General features: G+C 39.2%; 1 protein-coding gene across 2 annotated transcripts; it reads left to right on the top strand.

Annotated features, from left to right (window-relative positions):
• On the top strand, window positions 1-27,359 carry pacsin3 (protein kinase C and casein kinase substrate in neurons 3). Of its 2 annotated transcripts, XM_080843082.1 has the most exons (12): window positions 1-116; window positions 9,097-9,131; window positions 9,733-9,796; window positions 11,861-11,960; window positions 13,060-13,216; window positions 14,029-14,264; window positions 14,361-14,516; window positions 15,180-15,355; window positions 20,863-20,983; window positions 23,230-23,348; window positions 23,886-24,049; window positions 26,457-27,359. In XM_080843082.1, the coding sequence occupies exons 4-12, from the start codon at window positions 11,907-11,909 to the stop codon at window positions 26,570-26,572; spliced, it is 1,299 nt and encodes a 432-aa protein (XP_080699208.1). In that variant the 5' UTR covers window positions 1-116; window positions 9,097-9,131; window positions 9,733-9,796; window positions 11,861-11,906; the 3' UTR covers window positions 26,573-27,359. The 2 variants fall into 2 exon arrangements, with proteins under 2 accessions (XP_080699208.1, XP_080699207.1); XM_080843081.1 differs by lacking the exon at window positions 9,097-9,131 and having other exon boundaries at window positions 52-116.
• The last annotated feature ends 640 nt before the right edge of the window (window positions 27,360-27,999 follow it).

Genomic DNA, 27,999 nt, shown 5'->3' with positions numbered 1-27,999 from the left:
GTTTACTCCAACGTTGTCAACGAAAGTTGTACGAAGGCTGTAGATTATGAGTGGGATTTAGGTGTGTGGACAGCGTCGAGTGCAGAATTTTAAGCGAAGCCCTGGCGGCGCAACAGGTATGTAGCTACAAGCGCGGATTATCAATTTAAATGTAGCTTATATATAACTGGTTTACACTTGTCGAGAAGACTGATAAGGGTGACGTAGGCTAAACCATTATGTCTCATCTATGTGTGATGTATTGTGTTGTGTTGTGATGTGATGACCGGTAACATTTGTATTGCCGTTTTGACACTCCCATAAGGATCTGCCATTTTAAAGGTGGATTGCGCGATTCTAAGCAAATAGATTTGTTGCGAAATTTAGCTTATTGATCCTCATGCTCTCCTAGCTGTCCGTGTGCGCTCAAACAAAACCTCTGGTGTTCCCACACAGTCATGTCTCAACAATTGCGGCTCGGACCGAGTTGTAAAGAATTCTAGACAATCAACACGTTGCTTCAGGAACACAGAAGGAAGGTGTGTAATTTAATTGGTTGTTGATATAAAAAACAAATCAACAATCTTTCAGAATAATTGTGGATTCTGCCTTAAAATGTATTCACCAAGTGCATTTTTTAAGCAAAATGATTTACCAATTTGTCCATAACAGCTTAAAAAACCTTTTGGTGGTACACTGACTTGTAATGTTGAGAATGGTGTCTTGCCACTGCCACAGCATGCCTGGTACAGCTGGTATTGCACTATGTAACTTAGGTGGACAAGGTGCAACACCTCCTGCGAGAACTAGAAAATGCTTAATGGCACCACCTCACACAGCAACAATTAGACCCTTCTGCTATATATAATATATAAGAAAAAGTTCATTTTGTGGACATCATGGCAGAGGTGACAGAGAAACCGAGGCAGACGTTGCCAGAAAATGGAAGAAAAGCTTTCACACACAGCTATAATGCCAAAAAAACACCAGTTAGTGTGTTGGAAAGCTTCTATTGATATCAACTGAGCTGTTGGTGATGTTGTCAAGGTTTTTGCATGTCTTAGGTAGTTAGCTCATTAGTTTTGGAACAGAACTCTGTATTGCTGCTTTAACACTTGGTAGAGAACCCTTTTGATGCAATAACAGCAAAAATAAAGGTACTAGGTAACCTTTTAACCTTTTTTGCACATTTTTTGCGGTATCTTCCCTATTTTTCTTGGTAAAATGTATATAGATCATCTGGATTGGTGGCATGGCGCTCCTGGACTATTGTGCCTGTAAATAGTTCAACCCCCTTGGAAGTTTTGACCTTATTTGACCATTTTACAATATCATATAATGGCTCTTTTGACCCTTATCGGCAGAAAATAATCGTAAAACGTATCTCTACAAAGACAAATATCTTCATGTCTCTACATGTTACCCATGCTCACCTGAACTCTGCTGGGACTGTCAGTTATTGGCTATGCTAGCCCATATGCACAATTTTTTGTTTTATTAATCGTGAGTGAACAGCCCTTTTCAAATCCAGCTACAAATTATCAATTGAATTGATGTGTTGACTCTGACTTGGCCACTCCAGAACATTATCATTGTTGTTTTTAAACCATTTGTGTGTTGCTTTGACTTTATGCTTGGGGTCATTGTCTTGCTGGAAAACAAATACATTTTCAAGCCGCAATTCTCCTGAAGTCTGCATCAGGTGTTCCTCCAGGATTTCCCTATATTTTGCTGAATTCTTTTGACCCTATGCCTTGTTGCGTTCATTTCCCCCTTAATCTTAACAAGCCTTCCAGGGCCTGCTGCAGAGAATCCTCCCCACAGCATGATGCTGTCACCACCATGCTTTACGGTGGGGATGGTGTGTTTCTGATGATGTGCGCAGTATTTGGTGTATGCCAAACATAGCACTTAGTCGGATGGCCAGATACCTCAATTGTGGTCTAATTAGATCATCGAACTTTCTTCCACTTCACTTCAGAATCTTCCGCATGCCTTCTGGCAAACTGTAGCTGAAATTTTGTGTGAGCTTTTATCAACAGTGTGAACGGTATGCATGCACAGTCTCTCCCATCTCAGCCGTGGAAGCTTGTAACCCCTTCAGAGGAGTCTTGGTGGCCTACCTCACTAGTCCCCTTCTTGTTTTTTGTCCTCATGGTGTCATTTTGCTGGGGTACTGATCCGCTAGAATTTAGACTTTCTGGATACAAATCTATCTTTCTGCTTCTGCTTGACCCTCTCAGATTTTCCTTATTCACTGATATTCTACTCCAGTAGCAGACTCAAGTTGAGTGTGCATTATGAGCGGCACTTCTTTTCAACGATTTCTGGCTAATTTGACCATGAGGAACAAAACTAGGGTGCTGTCGTTGTAACACTAGCGAACATCGACATTGACATGCGTATTCCGGTCATTTTGAGACCAAATTCAAGTGACGGTTGGTGGTTAGGTGAATTGGTATATGTTTTTCATGGCAGATTATAGTTACACTGGGCTATGATTACACAGATTTTACATGGTATTATATATCACAGGATGGAACTGTCAAGAGATTTTCTTTTCTCTCACGTCTGCATTTACAGCCTGGACGTGCTCCTGATAAGTAAGTAAATATATATTTTCCCGAGAACAGAATTGTTAGTCATATTGTACATATAATGTGCCTAAAACAGGATCATTACCCTATTTAAAAAATAAAACAATGTGTATAATGTCCATTTTATAGTTTATTGATAACTTGGACTCTGGTAATGCGGACTCAACTCTGACTGGGACTCAAGATTCTGACTCAAGGTGTAGCGACTCAACTACTACACTGACACACACATACACGTTGAAACTATATAACTCTATGTGGCTAGTGAGTTTCTGTTACATCAACAATGAGAGGTATGTAAGATCAGCCTGTGTCCCCAGTTAGCTAACAGATAAGTAAACACTTATCCCGCAATCATTATGACAAAGTGAAGATGGGATTTTAAATCTTTTGCAAATTTATTTAAATGGGAAACTTGAAATACCACATTGACATGCGTATTCTTGAGAATTACACCTGAAGAACTCAACGGGGGGGTAGTTCCTGCAGTGCACATGCAGGCAAAAACTGTGTGAAAACGGCCCCTGCACCTGAAAAAGCTCTGGCAGTGCAAAAGGACCTATTGTAGGACTGAGAGCGGTGAACAACAGTGCTTTTGTTTTCATGCCTTCATGGGCCGAGAAGTCCTGCAGGGTTTTGATGAGCAGAGCTGTGCTGTAACTGAACAGTAGTCTCTTTGACAACTCTATGAAGGACGTACAGAAGCGTTTCGGGGTGGGTGGTGAATGCAGAGGAAAAGCATTCCTTTTGCAATTTTTATTTGAATAAAGCTTTTTTGGTAAATAAAAGAGGGAATAAATTAACTGCATGGTTTTTACAGTTATACGTTCTCAGAGTTAGAAACAGTTGCCACTATGGCCCTGTTTGCTGGTTTTTACAGTTATACGTTCTCAGATTTAGTCTAACTAATTATCCCATTAATGATCAATTTGCAGCACAAGATAAGATAAGATAAAACTTTATTGCCACACAAGTGTTGGTGGTATTATTTGTCATAGGTAGCTCAGGCCAGTAGGAGGGGAGAGAAGGGGGTAGGGAAAACAAAAATAAAAATACTCCAGGTCAGCTTTGGGAGTTCAGGAGTCTGACAGCAGAGGGGAAGAAGCTGTTGTTGAAGCGTGTCATTCCAGCTTGCATGGATCTGTAGCGTCTTCCAGAAGGTAGAAGTTCAAAAAAGTCATGGCTTGGATGGGAGGAGTCTCTGATAATGTTCTTTGAGCGATTTAAGCTACGCTCAGCATACGATGATCAATGAGCATCAGATTATATAAATGTATTTGTGTGTGTGGTGTGTGTGTGTGTGTGTGTGTGTGTGTATGTGTGTATATGTGTGTATGTATATGTGTATATGTGTATAGACACAACCGTTTGGAATCACCCAGAATTGTCACACTTTCCAGGAAACCTGTATCTTTATCCATTGAATAAGGTCGAAAAGCTATTGACAAAGACCAAGTAGAAGCAGCCAGGTTTTTGGAGTTTATTTCAGTGTGGAGACACTTTCTTAGTGCTTTTCTCAGAGAAATACCTGCTTGACAGTAAGAAGATGTTGGCATTTATACCATTTAGTCAGATGCAGAATACAGGGGAGTGATGACACAACATGATGGGATGAGGTCTTGTGTTTACGGCAGGAAGGGGAGAAGGAACAGGAAGGCTCTATCTGGGGGGAAGGAGTTCAAATACCTACAGAAGTGCCTGACTCCACAATAGCCATTTGAATGCTCATGACATGGTCTCAGCTATTTGCTGTCATTGAGACAAGGAAAGAGTACATGAATAGGAACATGGGTGACGGGGTAAGATAATACAAAATAACTTGTAGTTCATAATGTATGTGAGACAACAGGAATACGGCGATATTCAGTTCTTTTGAGCCAATCACATGAATTTGGAATTCTGGCATGCGCTGTGATGACAAAATACTTATCATGTAGTCCAACAAACTCTCAGATGGATGAAGGAACGCCACCTTTAACTAAACCTCTCTAAGAGTGAAATCTTGGTCATCCTGGCCAAGCCATACAACAGAATAAAAACATAAAATTCCATCAAAAATACATCTCACTCCAACCAAGGTTGTGAGAAGCCTGGGTGTCATGACTGATGGCCAGTTAATCTTCCCTGACCATGTTGCATCTGTCTCCTGATCATGCTGCGTTGCACAAAACAATATCAGAAAAATCAGGCCCTACCTGACTCAGTATGAAACCCAACTCTTGGTACAGGCCATGGTTATCTCCTTCTACCACTATTGCAATGCTCTTCTTGCACACCTCCGAGCATGCACAGTGAAACCCTTACAGACAGTCTAGAACGTGGCGGCCTGTCTAGTTTTCGATCAGACTAAAAGAGCACATCACTCCACTGCTTTTAACCTCCACAGCCATGTGCTTCCATGGCTGCACGCATTCAATTCAAGTCAGTAATGTTTGCCCGCTGTGTCTGTGTCCATCTACCTAAACTTCAGACAAGGCAGTTGCAGTCCAAACTGCTCTCATTTGTAGTTTCTCTATGGTGGTTGAGCTACCAAGTGTTATCCTTCTATATCATCAAGAAGGGCCTGAAGCCTCATCTCTTTAAAGATCACCTTCTTTCCAAACATCTGTAACACAACATTTCTAACACTCTTGCACTTTGCAGTTCTTGCTGTGCACTTCTTCTCTTCTCTATTAGTTCTCCTAATTTACTTCATTGTCACTTAGTATTAAGTCACTTTGAATTTAAATGCGTTTGCCAAATTAATACATGTAAATGTAAATAATCCCTTGAATGACCTGTCTGTTTGAAGACAATGGATATAAACAAACATGTTTCATGATTCCACTCACCACACAGACCGTTCATGTCTACAACATAACATTTTCAAAGAATAGGGAGCACTAATTTGAACGAGCAATGAGCTGTGCGTTACGCATGTGACTTAATGAGAGTCCGCAAATAGTGCATCGAGAAATAGAGGTGTTGTTATTGTTATTTGCGTGTATATTTGATGTCATAAGACGTTGGAGTAGTGTGAAGACGGATGTGTTGTTGAATTCATGTCGTCTGAGCCACTTCTGTCTTTTGTCTTTTGAGGAATTCTGACCTGTGCTGTGATCACGAGCCACCTATTATTTATTGTCTCCAGTCAAACAGACCTCAATGCATGTTATTCTAATATTTAAGCGGTTAAATATTTAAGCGGTTCTGCTAAATGACTACATTTAAATGTTATATATAATTTTCTGGCGGATTCTACCACTAGACCGTTTGATCTGCCTTTGAATGTCATTGTCCAATCAGGTAACAGCCAGGCAGTCAAGGCAAAAGTTGTGCTTCAAATGCCCCCGCCCCTTCTGGGCGATTTGGGGCGAAACGAGAATCGCCCCAGACCTCTCCCATTGACTCCCATGTTAAATCATTTGTTTTGACAAAACAGAGCTCTCAATGCAATCTATATGGCTTCCGGGAGGGCTCGCCCCTCCGTGCCGTGTCATAAGTAATAGACGTAAAAGCCTATGGTAAAAGCCTACAAGGACGTCACACAGCTTCGACAGAGGCATGTCAAGATGGCTCCTGTTCAGTGCAACAACTCCATCCGCTCTTTGACAGAAACTCCTTTTTAGTCGGCGTACTAATTAAAATAAATTGACAAAAAAAAACTATTAGGACTTCCCAGACCAAATGAATCCATTCAACAGGTTTCTACAAAGGGAGGGATATTGGAACGAAAGAAAATCGCGGCCGTGAAGTGGCTTACGCGGTCTGTATTTCTATATGGGCCATTCTACCGAATTGGTGCAAAGTCAGGTCGGAAATATTTTGAATTCTTTTATGTTTTATTCCCAAAACTTTGTCTGTATGTATATTGTACCATATCTAAAGTACACATATCTAGTAAAAGAACAGTCAATTTCTATATTGTATTTTCTGAATGTGTTGGAATGTTTTTCCTCTTCCAAAAATTGTCACTACCGAAACATCACATTTACTATAGTAAAAAAGTATTATCATTGACCTGTTCAGATTTTGTTTCCTTCCCTTCTCTTAAGAGTATTTTTACAAATATTTCTTGAAGGTTTTCACAATGAAATCCATAAAAATGAAATTTTTACCAAATTTTCAAGTTCAATTTATACAATTCATGAAAATCTAAGTGCAATATTTCTTTGTAAAATGCAAAATACTGATCATATTGATTCCAGAGTTGTTGATTGATGAAATTGAACATACATTAATCCAATCAGTATCATAACATTTTAGTTGATTACTCAATATACTTAATTTTTTACAAAACATCCAGTGTTTCGGTAGTGCTGCACTGTTTCGGTAGTGACATCCAGTGTTTCGGTAGTGACTGCACTGTTGGATGGATGTTCATTTCTCTCCCAAAATCATCCAAAAGGTGCTCTGGGCCGCCCTTTAGTCCACACAACACATTTATTTAAAAGTTATGGGATTGAACTACTTACCATTTCATTTTGTCACTACCGAAATCATCTGGTCACTACCATATGTTTCGGTAGTGACTGTTTCGGTAGTGACAATTCTAGCTAACTTTAAGCATAAATAAAGAATTCTAGCAAGCACACGGCTTGCAAACACATCTTTGAAGAGGTGAACACACATACAAACATAAGATTTTCCATGAAACCCCAAAAGGTTTACTTAATTGAAGAAAACATGCGTTTCGGTAGTGACAATTCTTAAGGTTACACGTCGATTTTCAGACTTTGGAACACATTTATATAAAAACTATGGGATTTAGCTACTTACCATTCAACCATGAGGGACAGAGATGCAGTGTCAATGCATGGTCAAAAATGCAGAGTCGTGGCTAAAACACAGGGTCAGCCAATGGACTAAAACTCTTGTGTTTCGGTAGTGACATGAAAACTAGGGACATGATTTTTTGAGTATAGAAAATTGATTTAAAAATTAAACCCACAATAAATCTAAATATTCCAAGTTCTGTTTCAACCCAATCATAAAGATCTTTGAAATTAAATCATTGAAAAAAATAAAAAAAAATTGAAAAGTGTTATTTAAAGGCATTGAAATTTAGATGTCAGGGTTGGGGACAGCTACTTCCCAATAGAAAGTACCCTATAAATGATGATTTTGTATATATTTAGCTTATCACTATCTCATGTAATGCATTGGGTTTATATAGACCATAACATTTTCTAATTAAATATCTATGCCTAAATACCTAATTGTTTTGTAAATAGTTTTTATTGTTGAGGGACTGCATATTACACGAATTCGGTAGAATGGCCCATATACCACTGTCACTTTTCATAGGTTTCACAGTGTGAACTAACGCTGAATAATTTTAGAGCCATATCATGTTTGCTTATGAAGGTTCCTGGATGCAACTTTCTTCTATAGCGTTCCACCCTTAACTTTCTACTCTAGCTATATAGCAAGAGGGGAAATATTACTGTTTAGTGCTGCAAACAGTGGACGAAAAGGTATTGCTGTATGAGTAAATCGGCTAACTTAATGTACCTACTGAATGGGTCGCCTTAATCATTATCAAAAAAATTGCCCCCCCCCAATTTTTTCAGGAGCCGCCACTGCATGTGAGTAAAACACACACCTTCAAACAATGATTCGAAATGCTGCAGCACTGCTCAGTCAGTTAATAATATTATATTAATAGTCTCATCATGTAGGGAAGGAACATGGTGTATGTTTTACATAGAACTAGTTACTCCAGTAGCAGCCCATAGGTTGAGTATGCATTAAGAGCGGCACAACTTTTCTCAGCGGCTTCTGGCTAATAGGGTCACCTGAGGAGCAAAACTAGGCTGCTGTTGTTTACTGTTAACCGAGCGAACATCGGGATTTTGCACCGCCCTTTTAGCGCACTTCTAGCACATCTGTATCTCAGCCTCTGAAGATCCTTGACACTTGAATTTGGTCTCAAAATGACCGTTATCGGCATGTTTATATATGCACTATGAAGGTTTCTAAGCTCTAAAACCTCTACTTTATTGGTAAACTGTTCTACCTCGTACTTACCTTCCAGTTGACTAAGCTATGGCTAAGAGTCCTTTCCTATTTGTCATGTATTATATTTTCCTTACAGTTAGGTTGAACTGTGGTTAATTATCTACCAAGTGGTCCATGGAAGGTATTACAGGATTGAGAAACTAGAGGCGCGCCACTGGGGTCTGGCGGGTTCGGCATTGTCTCCCTCACCCTCTCAGCCCCCAGGCCTACCCAAGTAGGGTGTGTACGTGCTACGTATTTGTTTTCAGTTAAGGTTAGGCTTAGAAATTAAGCTCTAATATCATGATGAGGTTAACAGCGGTTTGTTACAAACACTTGTAAAGAGACACAGATAAGTAAACAGATAATGTTACAGTGAGTGATACGCGAGATCAGAGAGGTATATGTTAAGTGCATGTTTAAAGGGTTCAACCATTTCAGCCATTTTTAGTTATTCTGGCAGAGTGTTCCAAAGGCTGGGGACCTAGAAACTAAAAGCTGCTTTCCCATGTCTCTTTGTCCTTGCTTGTGGAACTGTTAGGAGTTCAGTGCCAGAGGACCTCAGGGATCTACTGGGTGTGTACCTTGAAAGCATGTCTATTATATATTCAGGTGCATGACTATGGAGTGATTTATAGACTAGTAAAATAATCTTGAAATCTATTCCGAAACTAACAGGTAACCAGTGTAGTGAGTTTAATACTGGTGTGATGTGTGCTCTCCGTCTTGTTTTAGTGAGAACTCGCTCTGCTGCATTCCAATCTTTATTCCTTGGTAACCACCTGGCACCTACCTTCTGACCATCTTTTTCTACTATATTTGTTGTCATGAAGGATACCTGAAATGAACTGACTTATGAGAACTCATACAGATGCTAATGCTAAATGGGAAACCGGTGTATAAGCAAATCTTGTGTTTGTTTACACTAAACTTGCTGGCGCAATTGACCTATCTTGGTTTACAAAAGTGTAGCTTACTGCATAATCTGATCTCAAATTAATGCTACAGGAAATGGGTCCTCCACATAAGTGTCCTCATGATTTATTTCCTTTAAATGGTCTGAATGGTGGCACATGTGTTGCTATATTAGCAGTGTATTCAACTTGGTGGATGTGGAATCATCTCAAAACGATTCTTACCTAGTAATAAGTATGATTATATTTTGTCTCTCTGATAGGACAGAGGCTCTGCATGATTCTTGGACTGTCATAAAGGAACCCAGTATTTTTGGTTGCATTTGGGTAAGTTTGACTCCACTGTTTTACACCTGTTTATACTAACGAAAGGAAAACCTTGTCTCTCTCCTTGGCATACATAAATGGGAGCCAAATTTTGAATACACAACAAATTAATATTATTAATGGAAACGGGTACAACAGGTCTTAATACAGTGCCTGACAGAAGCAATCACCTCCCCTCAAAGTCTTTACCATTTTCTCTTGTCTATAAAGAAAATAAGTTATTTGTCTACTATTAATGAAGATAAATGAAATAAACTGATCTGAACCTTTGCCAATGACAATTCAAACATAAAGTTAAGATAGAATTCAAATGATTCTTGCCCCATTGCATTGTATAGTCAATTTGTCCGTTCTAATTCAATACTGGATTGATTTTGATCGCTTTTGTCCCTAGTAAAGATTGTGCACAACACAATATGACCTTTAACTGCTCGTTAGTTCGCTAATGGCTCTGCCAATGCGCTAGCATGTTTCTTTCAGGAATGTGTGAGATGGCCTATAATTTGAAGTTTACGTAACTCAAATGGGGAAAAAAAGGAATCTTATCATGCTTTCAAGGTACACACCCAGTAGATCCCTGAAAAATCCAATCAGATTGGTCAGACTGAAACGGATTTATAGAGATGCGATATGAATAGAATTTAGTTTGGTAGCAATGCCCTAGCAACCACCTTAATTACCCTATCAACCACGACTATAATGACAATCTGGCAACCACCATAGTAAGGACATGAATTCCCTAGCAACACCTCAGTTACCATAGCAACATTCTAGCAACCACTTCTGTAATTACATTCCAGCAACCAACATGACTTTCCTAACTATGCCGTAGCAACCATATTAGTTACCCTAGCAACATTCTAGGAACCACTACCATATGCCAACCTGGAAACCACTTTAGCAGCAAACCATGATTACCCTAGCAACATCCTAGCATAATGACTAGCTATCTTTCTTTTTTTAACTGTATCTTTTATGCTCTATTAACCTTCCCAGTCTCACACTCTATCACACTCCTTTTTTCTTTCTCTTCTGAATATTGACTGAAAAGATGGATTCACTTAGATATTTTCATATTTCTCACTCAATCTGATTTATCTTGTGATGGAGCCTGCTGAAAAGTCTCATCAATTCCAGTCTAATTGTGGGAATAACTTATTTTTACACTACAGCAACCAACCAACCAACAGTGTGTTTTAGGGGTGTGCAAAAAAATCGATTCACATTCGAATCGCGATTCAAGTGCTTCCGATTCAGAATCGATTCATAGAATTCCAAAAATCGATTCATATTAAAACAATTATTATTTTTTTTTTTCTCTAAGATTAACGTGTAGTTAATCTTAGAGAACTGTGTAGTGTAGTAGTAGGCTATCGATACGGTTTGAGTGATGGTGAGCGCGATACGGCGAAATGGTTGATGATAAAAAGCTTCTGAATACAAAGTTTACCTTTTAAAAGTTGTTTTGTGCAAAAGAAGCGAGCTTCGCTGTTGTCTGAAAATGTCAACAGGCAGCTGGCTGAAAGCACAGAAGTAGTAGGCTTACCTTTTATTGGTAACCTAACTGTTACGGTTCATTGTTTTTGAAATAAGAGGCCTGACTTCTATGTTCACAGCAAACTTGAAAAAAAGAAAATATTAAGCCATGGTTTAACTGCACTATAGGCTGAGTCTGAAATGTGCACTTTATAATTTTATTTTGTACCGCCCTGTTTGGCAATGTTGTTTTTCAATAAAATAAAACATTGCATAACGCAAGCCAATCCACTTTTCCATGATTAATTAATTTGCGATTCATTTTGAGTTAACTATGACAAAAATGCGATTAATCGCGATTAAATATTTTAATCGTTTGACAGCACTAACATTTACATACTGTGTATCAATTTTTTTTAATTGAGAATCGTTTTTGAATCGAAAATCGATTTTGAATCGAATCGTGAGCCTAAAAATCGGTATCGAATCGTGACATTTTCAGAATCGTGCACCCCTAGTGTGTTTTCAGTACTATAAGCCTCAATCTCTGTGCTTCAAAAATGTTTAAAATGTGCTCTTTTTTTATAGTTTGACAAAAACCGCCACCATTCCGTGCTGCAAAGGTGACCCCAAAATGTCTTCAAATGGAGACTTGCAAGATGTTGGGAGCCTTGAAAGCTTCTGGGAGGTAAGCACATCACATCCACATTGCATTGTTATTACTGATGACGGGCTTAACAGCTGTTCAATGATTAGCAACCGGAGTGAGAGATTACCTACATGTTCCTGTTTTGTGTGCGATCAATATCGATTTGGGAAATATACACTTCTCATGAATGAGAAATGTCCTTGTTTTTGAGAGAGAGTCCCATTTTTTAAAATTAAATAACATACAATTGATTACAAATATTGTAGACATTCTTAATTCTAAATTAATCTGGAAATGGCTGATTTTGAATGAATTATCCACAAAAGCATACAGTGGCCCATTTTCTTGAACCACTTCTCCAATGGCAAAGGTTAACCTAAACTTATCATGCTAATTCATCGTTAGAAAGATGGGAAGAAAAGCAGGAGGCCCAGACGCTCTGCTTGAGGATAGTTTGAGAAACTAATGCCTTGTATTTTCTCAGCTGCGAGCATTATTAAATAGTACCTACAAAACAAAAGTAAAGTGTCTGAGATGATGGCCTTCCAGGAAGAGTTTCAAAGAAAAGATATATCTCAGGCTGACCAATAATAAAAAAAATAAAACCAGTGGAAGATAATAAAACAAAATGTTATCGACTTGGTGTTTGGACTACATAGAAGAAAGTGTAGAAGAAAGCTCAAAAGGCACAGAACAAATGAAAAGAAGCTAAAGGAATGATTGATGCTATCTCTCCGACACAGTGGAGGAAATATGATTGTCTGGGGGGGGGGGGGTTTAGAATAGATGGATTATTTACCATGATAATCACGTTAAAAACTTCGTATGCACAAGTGTAGTGGATGATTCATTCACAGTGAAATTGAAATCGCTGGATGCACTACATGTCAGTAAGTTCCAGTATATCCAAACAAGGTTACATCATGGGTGGGAGGATGGCACCCATAGACATAAATAGACCAGTGGCTTGATGCCTAAATGCCTGTAACGGTTTGGCAGGAATACATATACCATTTAAGCTCTGCTGTCTGTTTATGCAAGGAGATTATTTTTATATATCAGACAGAAAGTTGGGCTAGTTGTTACACTAGTTTTTATTTTCTTCCTGTACTGATAATGACTTTGCTTTCCCCTCCAGCCTGGGAACTACAAGAGGACAGTGAAGCGCATTGATGATGGCCAGAGACTATGCAATGAGCTCATTAGCTGTTTCCAGGAGAGGGCCAAGATTGAGAAAGGCTACTCACAACAGCTAAGTGACTGGGCCAAGAAGTGGCGTGTTGTCATAGAGAAAGGTGAGCTCTTATAAGGGGTGGGGCAGCCAGTTGATTTTCGCTAAATCTGGAGATCTGGCATGACATGGCTTCTTTAGGACAAAAATGAAGCCTTCAGAGTGTAATGTGATGTAGACTTGCTCTTTTAACGTGAGATCTCTCTCTCTGTAATCAGTGGAGTTGGATAATTTAGATATTTTTTTTTTCAACTTTGTTGAGTTGATTTTTAGTTTAATGTGTTTTCCCTGATTGTGAACTGTATTTTGTTGTTGTGTTGCCTTATTATTTGTATTATTATTATTTTGAAGGTGATCTTTCATTGTTGACCTTTGAGGTGCAAGTCATGCTAGGTCCTGTGCCCCACTAAATTAGAAATCTGTCTAATGAAGAAAATCTGTCCCCAACTTCCACTGTTCTTAATTGAGGTTACACAATTGGAATTTCTATAGCATCCTAAAGACTGCATTTATCAAGTGATCCTGTCAATCTGTAAATCTACAGATCACGTACTATGTGATCCTATGACATTTTGTGTTCAATAAGATGGCTTTTAGCTAACATTAGCATCAGGGGGTACCAATCTAGTTAACTAGTTTTATGTAATACATTGCTTACAGTTACCTGACTTAAAATGCATAGGCTAGATCTGAGCAATGTTCATGGTGTTCTGGTGTTCTCCCTCTTGTGTCCACTTTTCTCCTATCAAAATGAAATCTGTTATTCATTAGTTGGCTCTGTAAAATGACTCCATTGTCCAATGTTGGCTCGTTTTTCGTGGGATGTTTTAGTGTTAGTAAGACAATGTTTTGGGTGTTCTGTTTTGGCATGTGCAGGTCCTCAGTATGGTACACTGGAGAAAGCATGGCATGCCTTCATGAATGCAGCCGACCATCTGAGTGAGATCCATATGGAGCTGCGAGAGCGCCTTGTGATGGAGGACAGTGAGAAAGTCCGCAACTGGCAAAAAGAGGCCTTCCACAAGCAGATGATTGGTGGCCTCCGAGAGACAAAAGAAGCTGATGATGGCTTTCGCAAGGCCCAGAAGCCCTGGGTTCGCAAACTAAAGGACGTGAGTCAGTGCTATACCTTTCTGATTTAGTTTCTGATTTAGATCCAGGAGTAGATTTTTAGACAGTCAAGTGAAAGGTGTTGGTCTCCCTAATAGGTGGATTCTTCAAAGAAGAGCTATCACCAAGCACGCAAGGAGGAGCGGACAGCCATGACGAGGGAAACCCATGCCAAAGCAGACCCCACAAAATCACAGGAAGAGGTCCGCAAATTTACAGATCGAGTGGAGAAGTGCACTCAGGAAGTTGACAAGGTATCTCAGCAATGAATTCAAAAATGATTCAACTATGGTAATATGATGTATGTGTGAGTTTTTTTTTAGCAGGTTTTGTAAATAGTACATATGAAGTGTGTATGTACACTACCTTGCAAAAGTTTGAAATCACACAGAATTGTCCTTTTTTTTGACAGATTTGTTTTCAATTAAAATACATAAAATTTGGTTGAAATATAGTGAAGACATTTTTAATGTTGTAAATTTCTATAATATCTGGAAAATACAGATCTTGAATGGAATATCTACATAAATAATGTATACATATAATCTATACAATCTACATAGATAATAGCTCATCCTAAATGATCATGTTTTAAAGGCTTAATACAAAAATAAGAGGCAAAATAAAGGGCAGGATTAGCAGATTCAGGTAAGAGAGGTTCAGCGCCAAAGCAACAAAACAACTTGTCACTATTCAAATAACCTATATGCTACATGTGTATATATATATATATATATATATATGTGTGTGTGTGTGTGTGTGTGTGTGTGTGTGTGTGTGTGTGTATATGTGTGTGTGTGTGTGTGTGTCATTTTTAACCTACAGATCATGGTGTAAATCTGTGTGGAATGAGGGAATAAAAGCTAGTTGACGTTGAGAATGGTTTATGTATACTGTCTGTTTTCTTTCTTTCTCAGACAAAGGACCGCTATGAAAAGGCACTGGATGAGTTGAACCGCGCTAATCCACGCTATATGGAAGACATGGAAGGTGTATTTGAAACCACTCAAGATGCAGAGAAAAATAGGCTATGCTTTTTCAAAGAGGTCATGTTGGACATCCACAAGCATCTGGATCTCTCCAACTATGACAGGTATAAACACATGAAACTTACGGATGACTTTAACCTTTGTATTACACAACACGACAGTCTAGATTTTTGTTCTGTGTTTTTGCCCAAAGAAAGTATTTACCAAATATTTAACAAAATGTTTTGTTTTGTCAAATATTAATAAGGTGGAATGTTTTTTTATGGTCTTTGTCTGACTGAATGTGTACTTCCAGATGGGATATTGACATCAGTGTTTACTATACATAGACTTTACTCTGGCGGGACACCCAGGTTATTAACGGCTGCCAAAGTGTACTTGGCAACTAATTTTAGTATTTTTTTTATTTTTGGTTTTCCGAGAGTACAACGCCATCCGCAATCGATTATCTAGTGGACAATTTACATTAGAAGACTCGAACACAGAGGATATTTTGCAAGCACGGGCCAGATAAAGCAACATCATTTCTCCTGATGGTGTGATATTTCTCTGACAACTGGTTGTAGCTTCAAATTCTATAAAGACAGCGGCAACTATGCTGCGTTGGTATCAACAAGACTAAAGAGTGTATTGAGCAGACATAATTTCACCATTGCTCAACATGCAACAAAATTGTCCTGGCTAAATATAAGAAAGATTATAATTAGTTTTCTCTTCAGGCTGACAAAGACTAACTTTAGCTTAAGGTCTAGGCTTAGACTACTCATTTTGCAGTTATGTAGATTAAGCAGGGAATCATGTCAATGATGGCATTTGTTAGTTTCAGGTAATTATGCTCCCACTCAATATGTACATGTATAAGACGTATCATAAGCAGAAAGAAAATTACTTGAGAATTGAGTATCCTAGTTGGTTGCCTTATGTGCGTATGTAATTATGGCGAGGATCAGTGTTACCACACGCATCAGCATTTGCAGGCAATAGTCCTACTATATGGGAGAGGCCAAAGAGAGGTTTGTAAAATAAATAATTTTAGTCAACCACAAGATTTCAAATGCTTAATCTCAGAATCTCACCTAAATTACTGCCATATTGTCTAAACAAAGCTCTCATTTTACTATGGCATGCCACAGGATATGCAGGGTAAGCGGTTGGATTGCTGGGGGATAACTCTCTTGGGAGTGGGAACACTGGCCAGCCAAAGAAAACAAGAAATTATACTGTCACTTCATAAGCCTCAACAGCATGTCACAACATGACAGAGATGGGGAGGAAAACAGGTAGAACGCGGCATGGGGTAAGGGAGGTACTTTGCAGGGGGTTATTTTGATGCACCATTCCTAATTATTGGATGCAGTAAAAAAAAGTTTTAGTCTTGACTTAGAGAAGCAAAGGGTGTCCGCTTCTCGAATGGAATTTTATTCCACAGGAGAGGGGCTTCGGCCTCCTATTGTGCTTTTTGAGACTCTGCATCACAAGAAGACCTGCACTCCCTGCAAACAAAAAGGGTTTGGTGGGCAGTAGGGGACAAGTACTCAAAGCACTATACATATTAATGCCTCAGACATCTACCCATTCACACACAGATGGCGGAGGCTACTATATAAGTAGGCGGTTTGGCGTTCAGTGTCTTGCTGAAGGACACTTGACACTTGAGTCAGGATTGAATTAACAACCTTCCGATTGCTGAACAACTCCTTTACCTCCTGAACCACTATGAACCACTGTCGACAATTAATTCTTTGCAGTTATCTGGAGCTAGGTCATTTAGAGCTTTGTATGTTAGAAGGAGTGCTTTGAAATCAATTCTACTTTTGACAAGGAGCCAGTGTAGAGAGGCAGGTACAGGAGTCATATGTTTATCTTTTTTAACTTATAGTAAATGTGCAAACCGCAGCATTTTCTATTAGTTGGGGGCTCTTTAGTGAATTGTTGCCACATCCGCGCAGGAGAGCTTTGGAGTAATTTAGTTGCAAAGTGATGAGTGTGCAGATAATTCTTTTCTGCATTTTAAAGGCATTGGACATTTCTGATTTGGGGAATATGATGTAGATGAAAAAATTATGCCTTTGAGATGTGTTTCATATGTTAGTCAAATGAGAAGTCTTTGTCCATAGCCATACCAATATCTTTGACACTTGTGTCGGATGTTAGTGAGATACCATCATCACCAAGTAGATGGGTGGATAGTGTCATTCTAGAATCTTTAGGGCCAACAATCATAACCTCAGCGTTATCTGTGTGAAGGAGCAGGACATTGTGAGTCCTCCGAGATTTAACATCTTTAAAGCAGGCTTCTATCTTGGGTAGTATTATTTCATCTGGTTTCATGGACAGGTATAGTTGGGTGTTATCAGCATAGCAATGAAGGTGAATACCTTGCTTCCTTATTCCAGCACCTAAGGGTAGCTTGTACAAAGAGTAGAGTAGGGTTCCAAACACTGAGCTTTGGGGAGATCTCTAACAGACTTTTGTGTGACCGGATGATTCATTGTGGACATGTACAGACTGAAGACAGTCAGAGAGGTAAGACATAACCCAGGCGAGTGCACACCCAGGAAGCCGTGTGAAGCCCTTGCAGATGGCCCAGAATGTGACCGCGCATCTGGTTTTCAATCAACCTGAAAGGGCACGTCTCTGCGCTGCTCACTGACTACACTGGCTACCCTAATTCAAATTCAAGTAACTAATGCTTGCCGACAGAGTGACCTCCAGGTCTACACCCATCACCTCAAACTCAATCATACAGGCTTTTGCTGCTACTCGTCCACTGCGTTCCTCCTAGGAACATCGTATGGCGTTGCTCCATCTCTGCACACAATGCAATCTCAGTCAAGACTGCTCTCGTTTGTGGTTCCGGATGGTGGATCAAGCAAACAAATGCTGTCAGAGTAGGGCGTCCATCTCTATCTTCAGGAATCTCTTGAAGGCTCATCTCTTCTAAACGCACCTCCTCTCTTAACATCTCTAACAACCTAACACACCTAACTCATACTTACTGTGCACTTCTTTGCCTGATCTCCTTGCACTTTGTCTTATTGAACAGATTTGCTTCTTGAATAGATTTAGTACTTTAGTACTCCAATGTCTCCTACTGTACTGAGGCTTGAGTGCTGTTCCTGCCTTATGATCTTGATCGTCAAAAGCAGTACTGTCTAAACTGAAGGGTCTCAAGTCTAAAAGGTCCAGTTTTGAAATGCATCTATTTTTAGTTGCAATGAGTTGATCATTAACAACTTTGACTAAGGCTGTCTCAGTGCTGTGGTGGGCTTTAAAGCCAGATTGAAATTCATCTTAGAATTTTTTTCAGTATAGAAGTGAGTTACTTTGCTTACTTTTTCTAGTAGTTTTGACAGGGAAAGGAGATTGGATCTGTGATGGGTGTGAAGGGTTGTAGGAATACACCACATTGTAGGAGTGTTACAGTGGTAGTTCTACTGCATACTGAAGGAATTACAGGGTCATATAGGGGGAAGAGACTGTGAATATTTTTCTCTTATTGGTAAAATTATAAAATTATTACTGTTACAGGTTATAGAACAAATTGTTCTATACGACTGCATTTTGGGATTAGAAATGGTATTGAAAATAAACCTGGGGTTGTTATATATTTAACAATAAAGAATAGATTTTGCAGTAGAGAGTGTTTTTTTTACTGACAAGGCTAGGTAAAATACCTAGTTTAGTGGACTGCCATTTTATTTCTAGTTTTGAGTAGTTTGTTTGCTATTTACCATTTATTTAGTTTATTTACTAAATCCCTGGGCACTTTTCACATTCGTACTATGTCAGCGGGAGCAGGGGTATTGTTTACCCCAGAAACCAGCTGATTGCACCCCCAAAACCCACACTACTGCCCCAAGTGAGACCCCAAATCCACAACAAGATGAAGAGACGCCCAAGATGTAGAACCAGCACCAAACGGAGAACAAGGAATAGGAAGTCTAAAACAAGTCTTCCTTCAGTTGTTATATGTGTGGTCCCTGGTGAATTAGATGGACGAGCTCAGGGACATGGCTAGACATGGTTGCAGGAACATATTCCAGACTCAAACTCCACCATCCTTGGCTCTCAAGCTATACAGGCTGACAAAGGATACAAACAGAGTGGCAAGAAGATACACCCCACCACCAGCTGTACCAGAGGCAACATGTGATGTTATCAACTCAGACAGACCATCAAGCCAGACTGTAAACACAACATCCCACTGCTTTCATGGCCATTTCAGGAGACTTCGCCACATTTCTCTCTCTGCCACAGGGCCAACTTTGTCTTCACCTGCCACACCAGAGACCAAAATCAGTACTGTTAATAAAACTTTGGATTTGCTGTATGCTCAACAGCCTTTATGCCTTAGTTGAAGGCACTCAAACCAGTAGGCCATAATGTATGGAAATGCAAATCCAGGCTGTGCTTGGTCAACTAGTAAAACTGAGTGAAGCAGCGCAGAGCAACACCATTCATATGGAAAAATGGCTGGACTGTGAGGAGGCAATGGGATGCTGCCGGGGTGTTTTAAGGCCACAGACCAGGATGTAATATTGGAGCCCAATGGAGACAACATCAGATCCATGACTCACAGAGTCTAACAGAGCACATTAACTTTGTGTAGACAATACCAAGTATGATGCTTCCCCAACAAGCCCTGGATCACCAGTGACCTGAAGAGCTACTGAACAAAAAGAAGAGAGCCTTCAGCCTTCCACCTTGGTCTGGTACCCAAGCAATAATCTCCATCTGCCCTCAATGACTATAGACCGGTTACTCTAGCATCCCACATTGGGAAAGCTCTGGGAAAGACCTCCGGCAAGCACCTCTCTGGACCCACTGCTGATTCGTCCGATGCCTCTTTTCAAACGACCCAGCCTTCAATGCTGCGTGAGCAACTTTTAAGATGCAGGTAGACACCTCCACAACCTTCTGGATGATCAACTACCTGATGGACAGACTTTTTGCCTTCTATACCTCAGACTTACAGCACAAGTCGGAGTCCGGTCATCTACAGAAATGTTCAGATGACTCCGCAGTTGTGGGATGTGTCAGCTGTGGACAGGAGACTGGAGTAGGAGTACTGGAGGACTGCTTTGTGACTCTGGGAATCTGATTTATACATGCAAATAAAACTTGCAGATGCAAACAAAAGTTTTGTAAGTGTAAAAATATTCTGTGGCCCTCTAAATGAAATTTGTGTTAAGAATTTCAATATTTTAAAAAGAAACAAGTCTCTTTGTTCAGGGTCCATTATATTGCTGACTATCTAATCAGAAAGTGACATTCATCATACTTTCAGAGGTCAGAGGTGGCAAGACATCAGATAACCTTAAAGGATTTAAACAGAAATTCGAAAAGTCCAAAGTCTTGGGGAAATACCTAGGTTAGAGTGGTAAATTGTGCACCTCCATCTTTATTGCAAGGCAAATGGGTGTCAGCATGACTTGGACCCATATGGGGGTAGATCTTCATCTGGTTTTAGCCATGTTTCAGTCAGACAAAGTATGGCATTTTAATTATCTGTTATCAGTTAATTTACCAGTACAGCTTTTGATGTTAAAGATCTTAAATTGATCCCATTCTTCCATCAATCTCTAACCCCCTAACCCCCACAAATCAGGTTCAAGGCCTTGTACTCTGATCTGAGCCACAGCATAGCTGCAGCCAATGATTCAGAGGACTTGCGTTGGTGGAGGAACACCCATGGTCCAGGCATGAGCATGAATTGGCCTCAGTTTGAGGTAAGCAGGGTCTGTTTTGTGAATAACATACAGTATATTTGAACCCCTGAGACCTGACAAATGAAGCAATCTCTCTTTACTAATATGACACATTTGGAGTTTTGTAATGTTCCGGCAACACTGGTTTGTCCACTACCAAGCTCACATATCGGTACTTAACAGGAACATATGATTAGCTGAAATTATATAAGGGCATGTTGCAAAAAAATCGTACACCTCCTGGAAGTCACAACATAAATATGATTTTTTTTGTAGGAAGTCCCAGCTGAAGCCAAAGCACAAGAAAATGTATTTAGCCTTTGCCTATATTTGCATCCCTCGAATATTCTCTGAACAAAGGACTCTGTCCTTGGAAGAATTTGAAGGATCCTAGGCATCGGAACAGTCCTTTGGCGGGATTCGATGATGTAGCATCCTTGAAATGTAGCCGTCAAGGATCTTTCCTTGACTATGAGAAACAGCCAGAGTAATCCTATGGTGGCAAGCATCTGTGTCACAGAAAATTGCTTGTTTTCAACAGGTTCATAATGATGATGAAGTGTTTGACAACATGGATAGACCTGTGTCTGTTTATTTCCAAAGATAGGAGAAACTAGAAAAATTACTGTTTTCTACAATCATTAGTTTACTAATGACCTTCTGGGTGCACTGTGCATCGTAGGAGGTCTGGGTGGACAGTAAGTATCATTCCAGCTGTGTTCACTATCCACTGTAGTGACTTGTGGTCAGAGGCCTTGTAGTTCCCACACTAGACAGCAGAGCAGCTGGTCAGAGCGCTCTCTATGGTGCCTCTGGTGAAGATGGGTTGAGGGAGACTAGATTTCTCCAGGCACTGCAGGAAGTGGAGATGCTGCTGGGTCTTCTTGGAGAGTGTAGTCACATCAGGGGACAAGGAGATGTGTGATGTGCACTCCCAGGAACTTTGTGTTGCTGACTCTTTCCACATCCGTACCATTGATAGGCAGATGGCTTGGCCTGGGATTTTGTCTGGTGCGGCATGGATTGACTCTAAAGAGGGTATACAGTCATGAACTGGAAGATTAAATCCACAAATGTAGGTATAGTAGTTGTATCTGTAAGTGTTGATATCAATATCTAAAAATACTACAAAACACTTTGGAGATTGTGAGAGGGATGTATTGGTTTAATTGGTAATGGCCCTGAGGCTCTGAAACACTTTCTGTGCCCTATATGGTTTTTTAACAGACTGAATAAAATGAAGTAGTGATCATTTTGCTTGACAAGGGCTGTCTGTACTATAATTCGTTCTGATATCTGACTTGAAATCCTCCAGAATGTTACTGTTATGGAGGAGAGCAATTACCCTGTTGTTTATTATAACATGATTTAAATAACTACAACAATCATTTTCTTTGCATTTATGTCTATGGTTGTTAAGCAGAGGTATTGGTAATTCGTTCCATTTACACCCAAGCTTCTCTCTTGATTTTGCCAATTATAAGCTTAATTCAAGCAGCTGAGGCAAGGATACAATAGTGAAGCAGGAGAAAATTGTAACTGGAGGTTTATGAAAATGTTACTACGGTAGAACTCAATCTCCCAATAGAGAGTTCTAATCATCTGTGTTAAGGCTCTTCCACACTGCCAGCAATAAGTGTTATGATAGTGGTAAAAACTATAGATTTAAATAAATGCCCTAGCTAGCTAATAAGAATGTCAGCATCCACACTGTAATAATAACGACATGAAGAATTATCTCATTGGGCACCGATTGCTTAAACAATGAAACACATTAAAAAACTGTTTACGAGAAAATAAATAAATATAATATATAATAATAAAATGTAATAATTTGTAGTCAACTGTTCATTACAATGATGGGTGCAGGTACTGTTCCTGTGTCTGGTGGTTTTGGTGTACAGAGATCTGTAGCGCATGCCAGAGGGGAGGAGTTGGAACAGATTATGTCCAGGGTGTGAGGGGTCTGCAATTTTTTTCCATGCCTGTTTCCTGGCTCTGGTGTACAGGTCCTGGAAGGTGGGCAGGTCGGCACCAATAATCATTTCTGCAGACCTGACTATCTGTTGAGGTCTGTTCCTGTCCAGTTAAGTGCCTGATCCAAACCAGACAGTTATGGAACAAACACTGACCAAAAATGTCTGTCTAGTTTGCTATGAGCACAAGTGATAGAAATCTGGTCTAATATGCTGTTTGCCTTTCCATTGGAAAAGTCTTGCATCATGTGTAAAGGTTTACATGTATATTTGTATATTCGTTGTGTTTAGGAGTGGTCCCCCGAGGCTACACATTCCATTGGCAAGAAGGACAGGAACAGCAGGGAAAATGATGATGTCACCCTGACCAACATCGTGCCTGCTGGAGATGAGACACCACAGGAGACCAGGTGAAACCACCCCTACATCAATTCCTCTGTGCTTCAAAGTTTTTACCATTTTCAGCCATGTTTTCTTTATTCAAGAACAGTTTTTATTATTATAATTGAGATCAGGAATTCACCTCCCTGCAAAAGGTCCTTGTTTTCATAAAGAAAATCCCAATTTTCTAAAATAAAATCGTACCAAACACAAAGCATTTTTTTGATGAATAAGATTAAACAAAACATTAATACATACAATATGAAATAAAAGTAATAAGTACCAGTGTAAAATAAAATGAAAAATATAAAATGTATTTTGAGGCAAGCCTTGCCATTTGAAAGCTGGAGATGTAATGATGCATCTGTCAACTTGCATGCAACATAACAGACATGTAGAAAGCTTGGAAAATGTTCCATTCGATAGACTTAAGTTATTGGAACTTATTTGTAGAACTTGTTTGTAGAATATTTTATTATATTATAAAATCCATTGAATGCATCACTCATGTGTCAAGTTGTATGTTGCTAAACTGTGTCTGAATTTCTCTCTATTCCGCAAACTAGAGCTGTGAAAGACTACTCCTCTGAGTGGTCTGATGAGGAGAGCCCCAAGAAGTTTATTGCAACAAATGGGGTGGAAGAGGAGGAAGATAAAGTGGTGGCCGTGCGTGTGAGAGCACTGTATGATTACACAGGGCAAGAGGCTGATGAACTGAGCTTTAAATCAGGTATTCAATCATATTAATGATTTTTAATGACAACCACAAGCTCCCCATTCGCTGCTTTCAAATAGGGGTCATTTTTGTCTGTATCCACATGTATGTAAACTCAGCAATGGCTTAAATCATAATGGAGAGTTTTGAATTTCATCTGAGTTCCTGAATTCTCATGGATGACGTGCAAACATCAATGTTTACAAGTAAATATTTCAAGCCTGTTCGTATTTCTTTCCCATATTTTGATTCTATTTACTACATCCATAGTTCTATCAATCCTTCGAATTATATTGTCCTTTAATAAAAAGCCTTAGCTCCAAAGCCCAAAATGCCCATTTTGACAAAATATATTTCTATATTCCTATCCCTATTTTCTCAAATGCGATGAACACTATTTGCTTCAAACCTTTTCTCAAGTAAGTATCAGTAGCCAATATACACATCAGGAGCAGCTCGTCCATTTAAGCAAATGAAGCAGTGCTTAAGGGGGATATAATATGACAATGTCACTTTTTGTGCTTTAATACATAGATTTAGGTATCTGGCATGCCTACCAACCCAAAAACGCTCTAAAAAGACAACCCAGTTTGTTATGGGCTCTCTATGTCAGAAAACACGTGCTTCAGCAAGCCATTGAGATATTCTTCCCCTTTTGATTTCCCAAGGGGTGCTCATTAGAATTAAATCACCCCAGAGCCATGTAGGAGGTCTCTCTATATGACCTATCCGGTCATTTTGGTCTTGCAAGCATTAGATACGCTCAGATAAGCTTCCTTGCTACATGAAGCAAACTCGATACTCTAACAGCTCTGTGGTTAAACGCTAACCTCTTTTCATCCGACTGTTTTGCCAACCTGGGCCAGTAAAATGTTTGACTCAAAGTTAGCTGTACAAATACAATGGCCCCCACTGGCCAAATTTAAAATGACATGAAGCGCAAGTCATTGGCATGAATCACATAAATGGATTTCAACAGGTGTAATCTGGTTTTGTGCATTTACTAATTCCTCAAATAAGCAACGTAAGTGATATGTGTCTTGTGTCTTGTGTTTGAATGTCACATAAAATCTAATGGTCATTGGCTAATAAAGCAATATACAGTATATATTTAAATGCAATGGTCCTTGGTGTAGGGCGGCTACACATGGTGAAAAAAGAATGCGCTATTTTCATTCGGTGTGTCTCTTGTGTCTGTAGTCATTGTGCTTGCTGTAAGGGGGTTTCAGGCCCCGAGCTCTGTAAACAACCATGACAATTGTATTCTTATGGCGCTATATCAATGAAATGGAATTGAATTGAAAGAAAATGAAACCAGCCTACAGTTCTGTGTAATTGCTATAATATCTGTGTTATGGATGGAGTATCAGTCTAATTCTGGGGAAAACATGTCTAATCTCTCCTTAAATCGTTATCTCAACAAGTTTAAGCTAAAACCCACTAAAACAGGGACCTCATGATGACATAGCAATTGAAATTAGTAGGAAGGGGAACAATTAATCAGCTATTTTTGCATAAAGGTAAATACAATGAAAAAAAATAGAAACAGGTTTCAGTTCAAATCCAAACAATACGGCAATCATAATCTAAATACCCTCCACTTACAAAATATATAAGGTTATATGACCGTTTATAACCAATTCGTTTTTGTGTGGAACACCAAGATATTTGATATCAGACAAGTCAATTACCGTTTACTCTTGTTATTAAGTGAAACAATGTCTTTATGAATGAATGGATAATTTTACCAAATACTTAGAATGTGCAGTCCTCAATTCTGGCAAAAGTTTGCTGATATTTGAGCTCAACAGTCAATCAAATAACATCCTTCTCTTCTGTTCTCCTAAATTGAAGGAATGTGCTGATTGGCTGGAGAAGTGTATGGCTTGGTCTGACCCACTTTGATTGTTTCCCTATTTAGAGAGCTAGAACTGTACACTGAGCTTTTTTGAGCACACACACTGTTCGCACAGTTAAGGAGAATGTTGTTAAAAAAAATGTATGAGTATAATTGAAGACTACCTTTAATGGTGGGATACCAAAAGATAATTATGATCAAGGAAGACGAACTTTTTCCATTTCCTGTCAGATTGGAAAAGAATAGCTAGAATGAATAGATAGTATGCAACTATCTTCACAGTCTAACATTTAATAGAGGTGGTAAGAGGGTTGTACTGGTGCTCCCAGCTTTAGCTTCTAATTATCTGTAAACAAGTAAAAGGTTGTTTGAGAGGGTGGAGCCGATGGTCAGAGGTTTTTCATCATTTCAGATGATGTGACGTGTCTATAGGCTTTGTAACTTCTCCACATCACTAAGTCAAAACGTGACAATTGAATTTCCAACTCCAAGTTCAGTGAATAAACATCTGACATATTTAAAAATGATAATGTAATAATCCCGTAATAATCTCTGTTTTTTCAGGTGAACAGTTGTTGAAACTTGGGGAAGAGGATGAGCAGGGCTGGTGCAAAGGGCAGCTTGACAATGGAGAAGTGGGTCTCTACCCTGCTAACTACGTTCAAAAAATTACATCCTGACGACAGTAAAACCGGCATGACAACACTGTCACCATTGCTGTCAGTGGAACTGCAGGCAAGGTTCTAGGTAATTGCAAGGTGCTTTGTCCAGGATTTTAGTCCATCTCACCTATGCCAATTTCCATTGAGTAGAAGACAGAAATGTTCAGTTATGTACACACGTTTTGCTTTTTTAGAGCTTGAAGCATAGTGTCGAATAGCTGTGAAGAATATTATAACTAGCAGGTCTAACTTATCTTGAAGAATTACAAATGCAGTGCCTTTTTCACTAAGGTTCAAGGTTCATTACCAGACTCTCAGCCAATGAAAATATCCAGCATTTATCACACATGCAGCACAAGGAGCTGAAGGGAAGCAGGGACCTTTTGTTCTTGTTGACATCAACATACAGCTCTGAAAACAAAATGATTAGGTGATACGTGAAGATAAGTGGAACCTGTTCCCATCATACCGCTGGGGAATTTGGGGGACATGCTACTGGTGTTTCAGTACTAGTACTGCAACCTGATTATTTTTTAATTAATTTCACTTCGCTTCTGGTCTTCTTTTTCTTTTTCCAGTTTCTTCTCTACAGTCTTGGTTAAGTTGTGTATATCAGTGTGTTCATCAATATGCAGTTGCATAGTTAAATGTGTACAAGATGTTTTCTTCACATTCCAGCCAGATGTGTCCAAGGTATTTTCTGCCCTCTTTTTATGGATTGAATGCATATATGCATAAATATGGCGATTTAAGTGCTTATGTATAGTAAGTACATATTCAGTTTAATTTGTCACTTTTTCAACAATAAGACTGATTTATTTTGGATTTCAATATCAGTTTAATTAGTGGTTAAAGGGTATGTGAAGATAAGAACAAATTATATTCTTTTTCCCTTCAGAACTTTACCTCGTTTCCCTCACGGTAAAATACAGGAAGCTACTGTAACAAGCTAATGTGTATAATTCTAAATAAACTTTTGAAATTGTGTTCAATCCACTTGAGTGACTTTCATAAATGCATTGTTAATGTGCCATAAAGGAAAGGAAGTGTGATTGGTGTGACTGGGTGTTGTTGTCTGGCAGAGGGCATTTTCTCAAAGTCAAGGATGCTTCCTTGGTAGAAAAGGCCCTTCCAAGTTGGGTTAGGGAAGACTCCTTTCTTGACTTACCTTACTGAGTCTTACTGAATTGATGAGAAATATTTCCCTAATTGCAGTGGCCTCTTTCAGCAGGAGAAATACACCCTTCCACACTGCAGACATTATTTAGGAATGGTTTGAGGAACATGATGAACATGATGCCTAGGCCTGCACACTTCCCAGGCCTCAATATGATTTTTTTTTTTCAACCAAATCAAAATTCTTACTATTGTTCAAATGATGTTATTCAATTTTAAAGTCAAAATATGTTCATAGTGAGGGTCGATATATTTATTTCCTCCATACA

The sequence above is a fragment of the Sprattus sprattus genome, assembly GCF_963457725.1.
Source record: "Sprattus sprattus genome assembly, chromosome: 8".
NCBI classification, from domain to species: Eukaryota; Metazoa; Chordata; class Actinopteri; order Clupeiformes; family Clupeidae; genus Sprattus; species Sprattus sprattus.
Note: the sequence above shows the minus strand (reverse complement) of the source record. Positions and strands in the feature narration are given on the sequence as shown.

What these genes read in the sequence shown, in the direction of transcription:
- pacsin3 (XM_080843082.1), top strand. Translation starts at nt 11,907, where the DNA reads ATGTCTTCAAATGGAGACTTGCAAGATGTTGGGAGCCTTGAAAGCTTC. An exon ending in GCCTTGAAAGCTTCTGGGAG is followed by an intron (nt 11,961 to 13,059) that starts GTAAGCACATCA and finishes TTTCCCCTCCAG; the next exon opens with CCTGGGAACTACAAGAGGAC. An exon ending in GCACTCAGGAAGTTGACAAG is followed by an intron (nt 14,517 to 15,179) that starts GTATCTCAGCAA and finishes TTTCTTTCTCAG; the next exon opens with ACAAAGGACCGCTATGAAAA.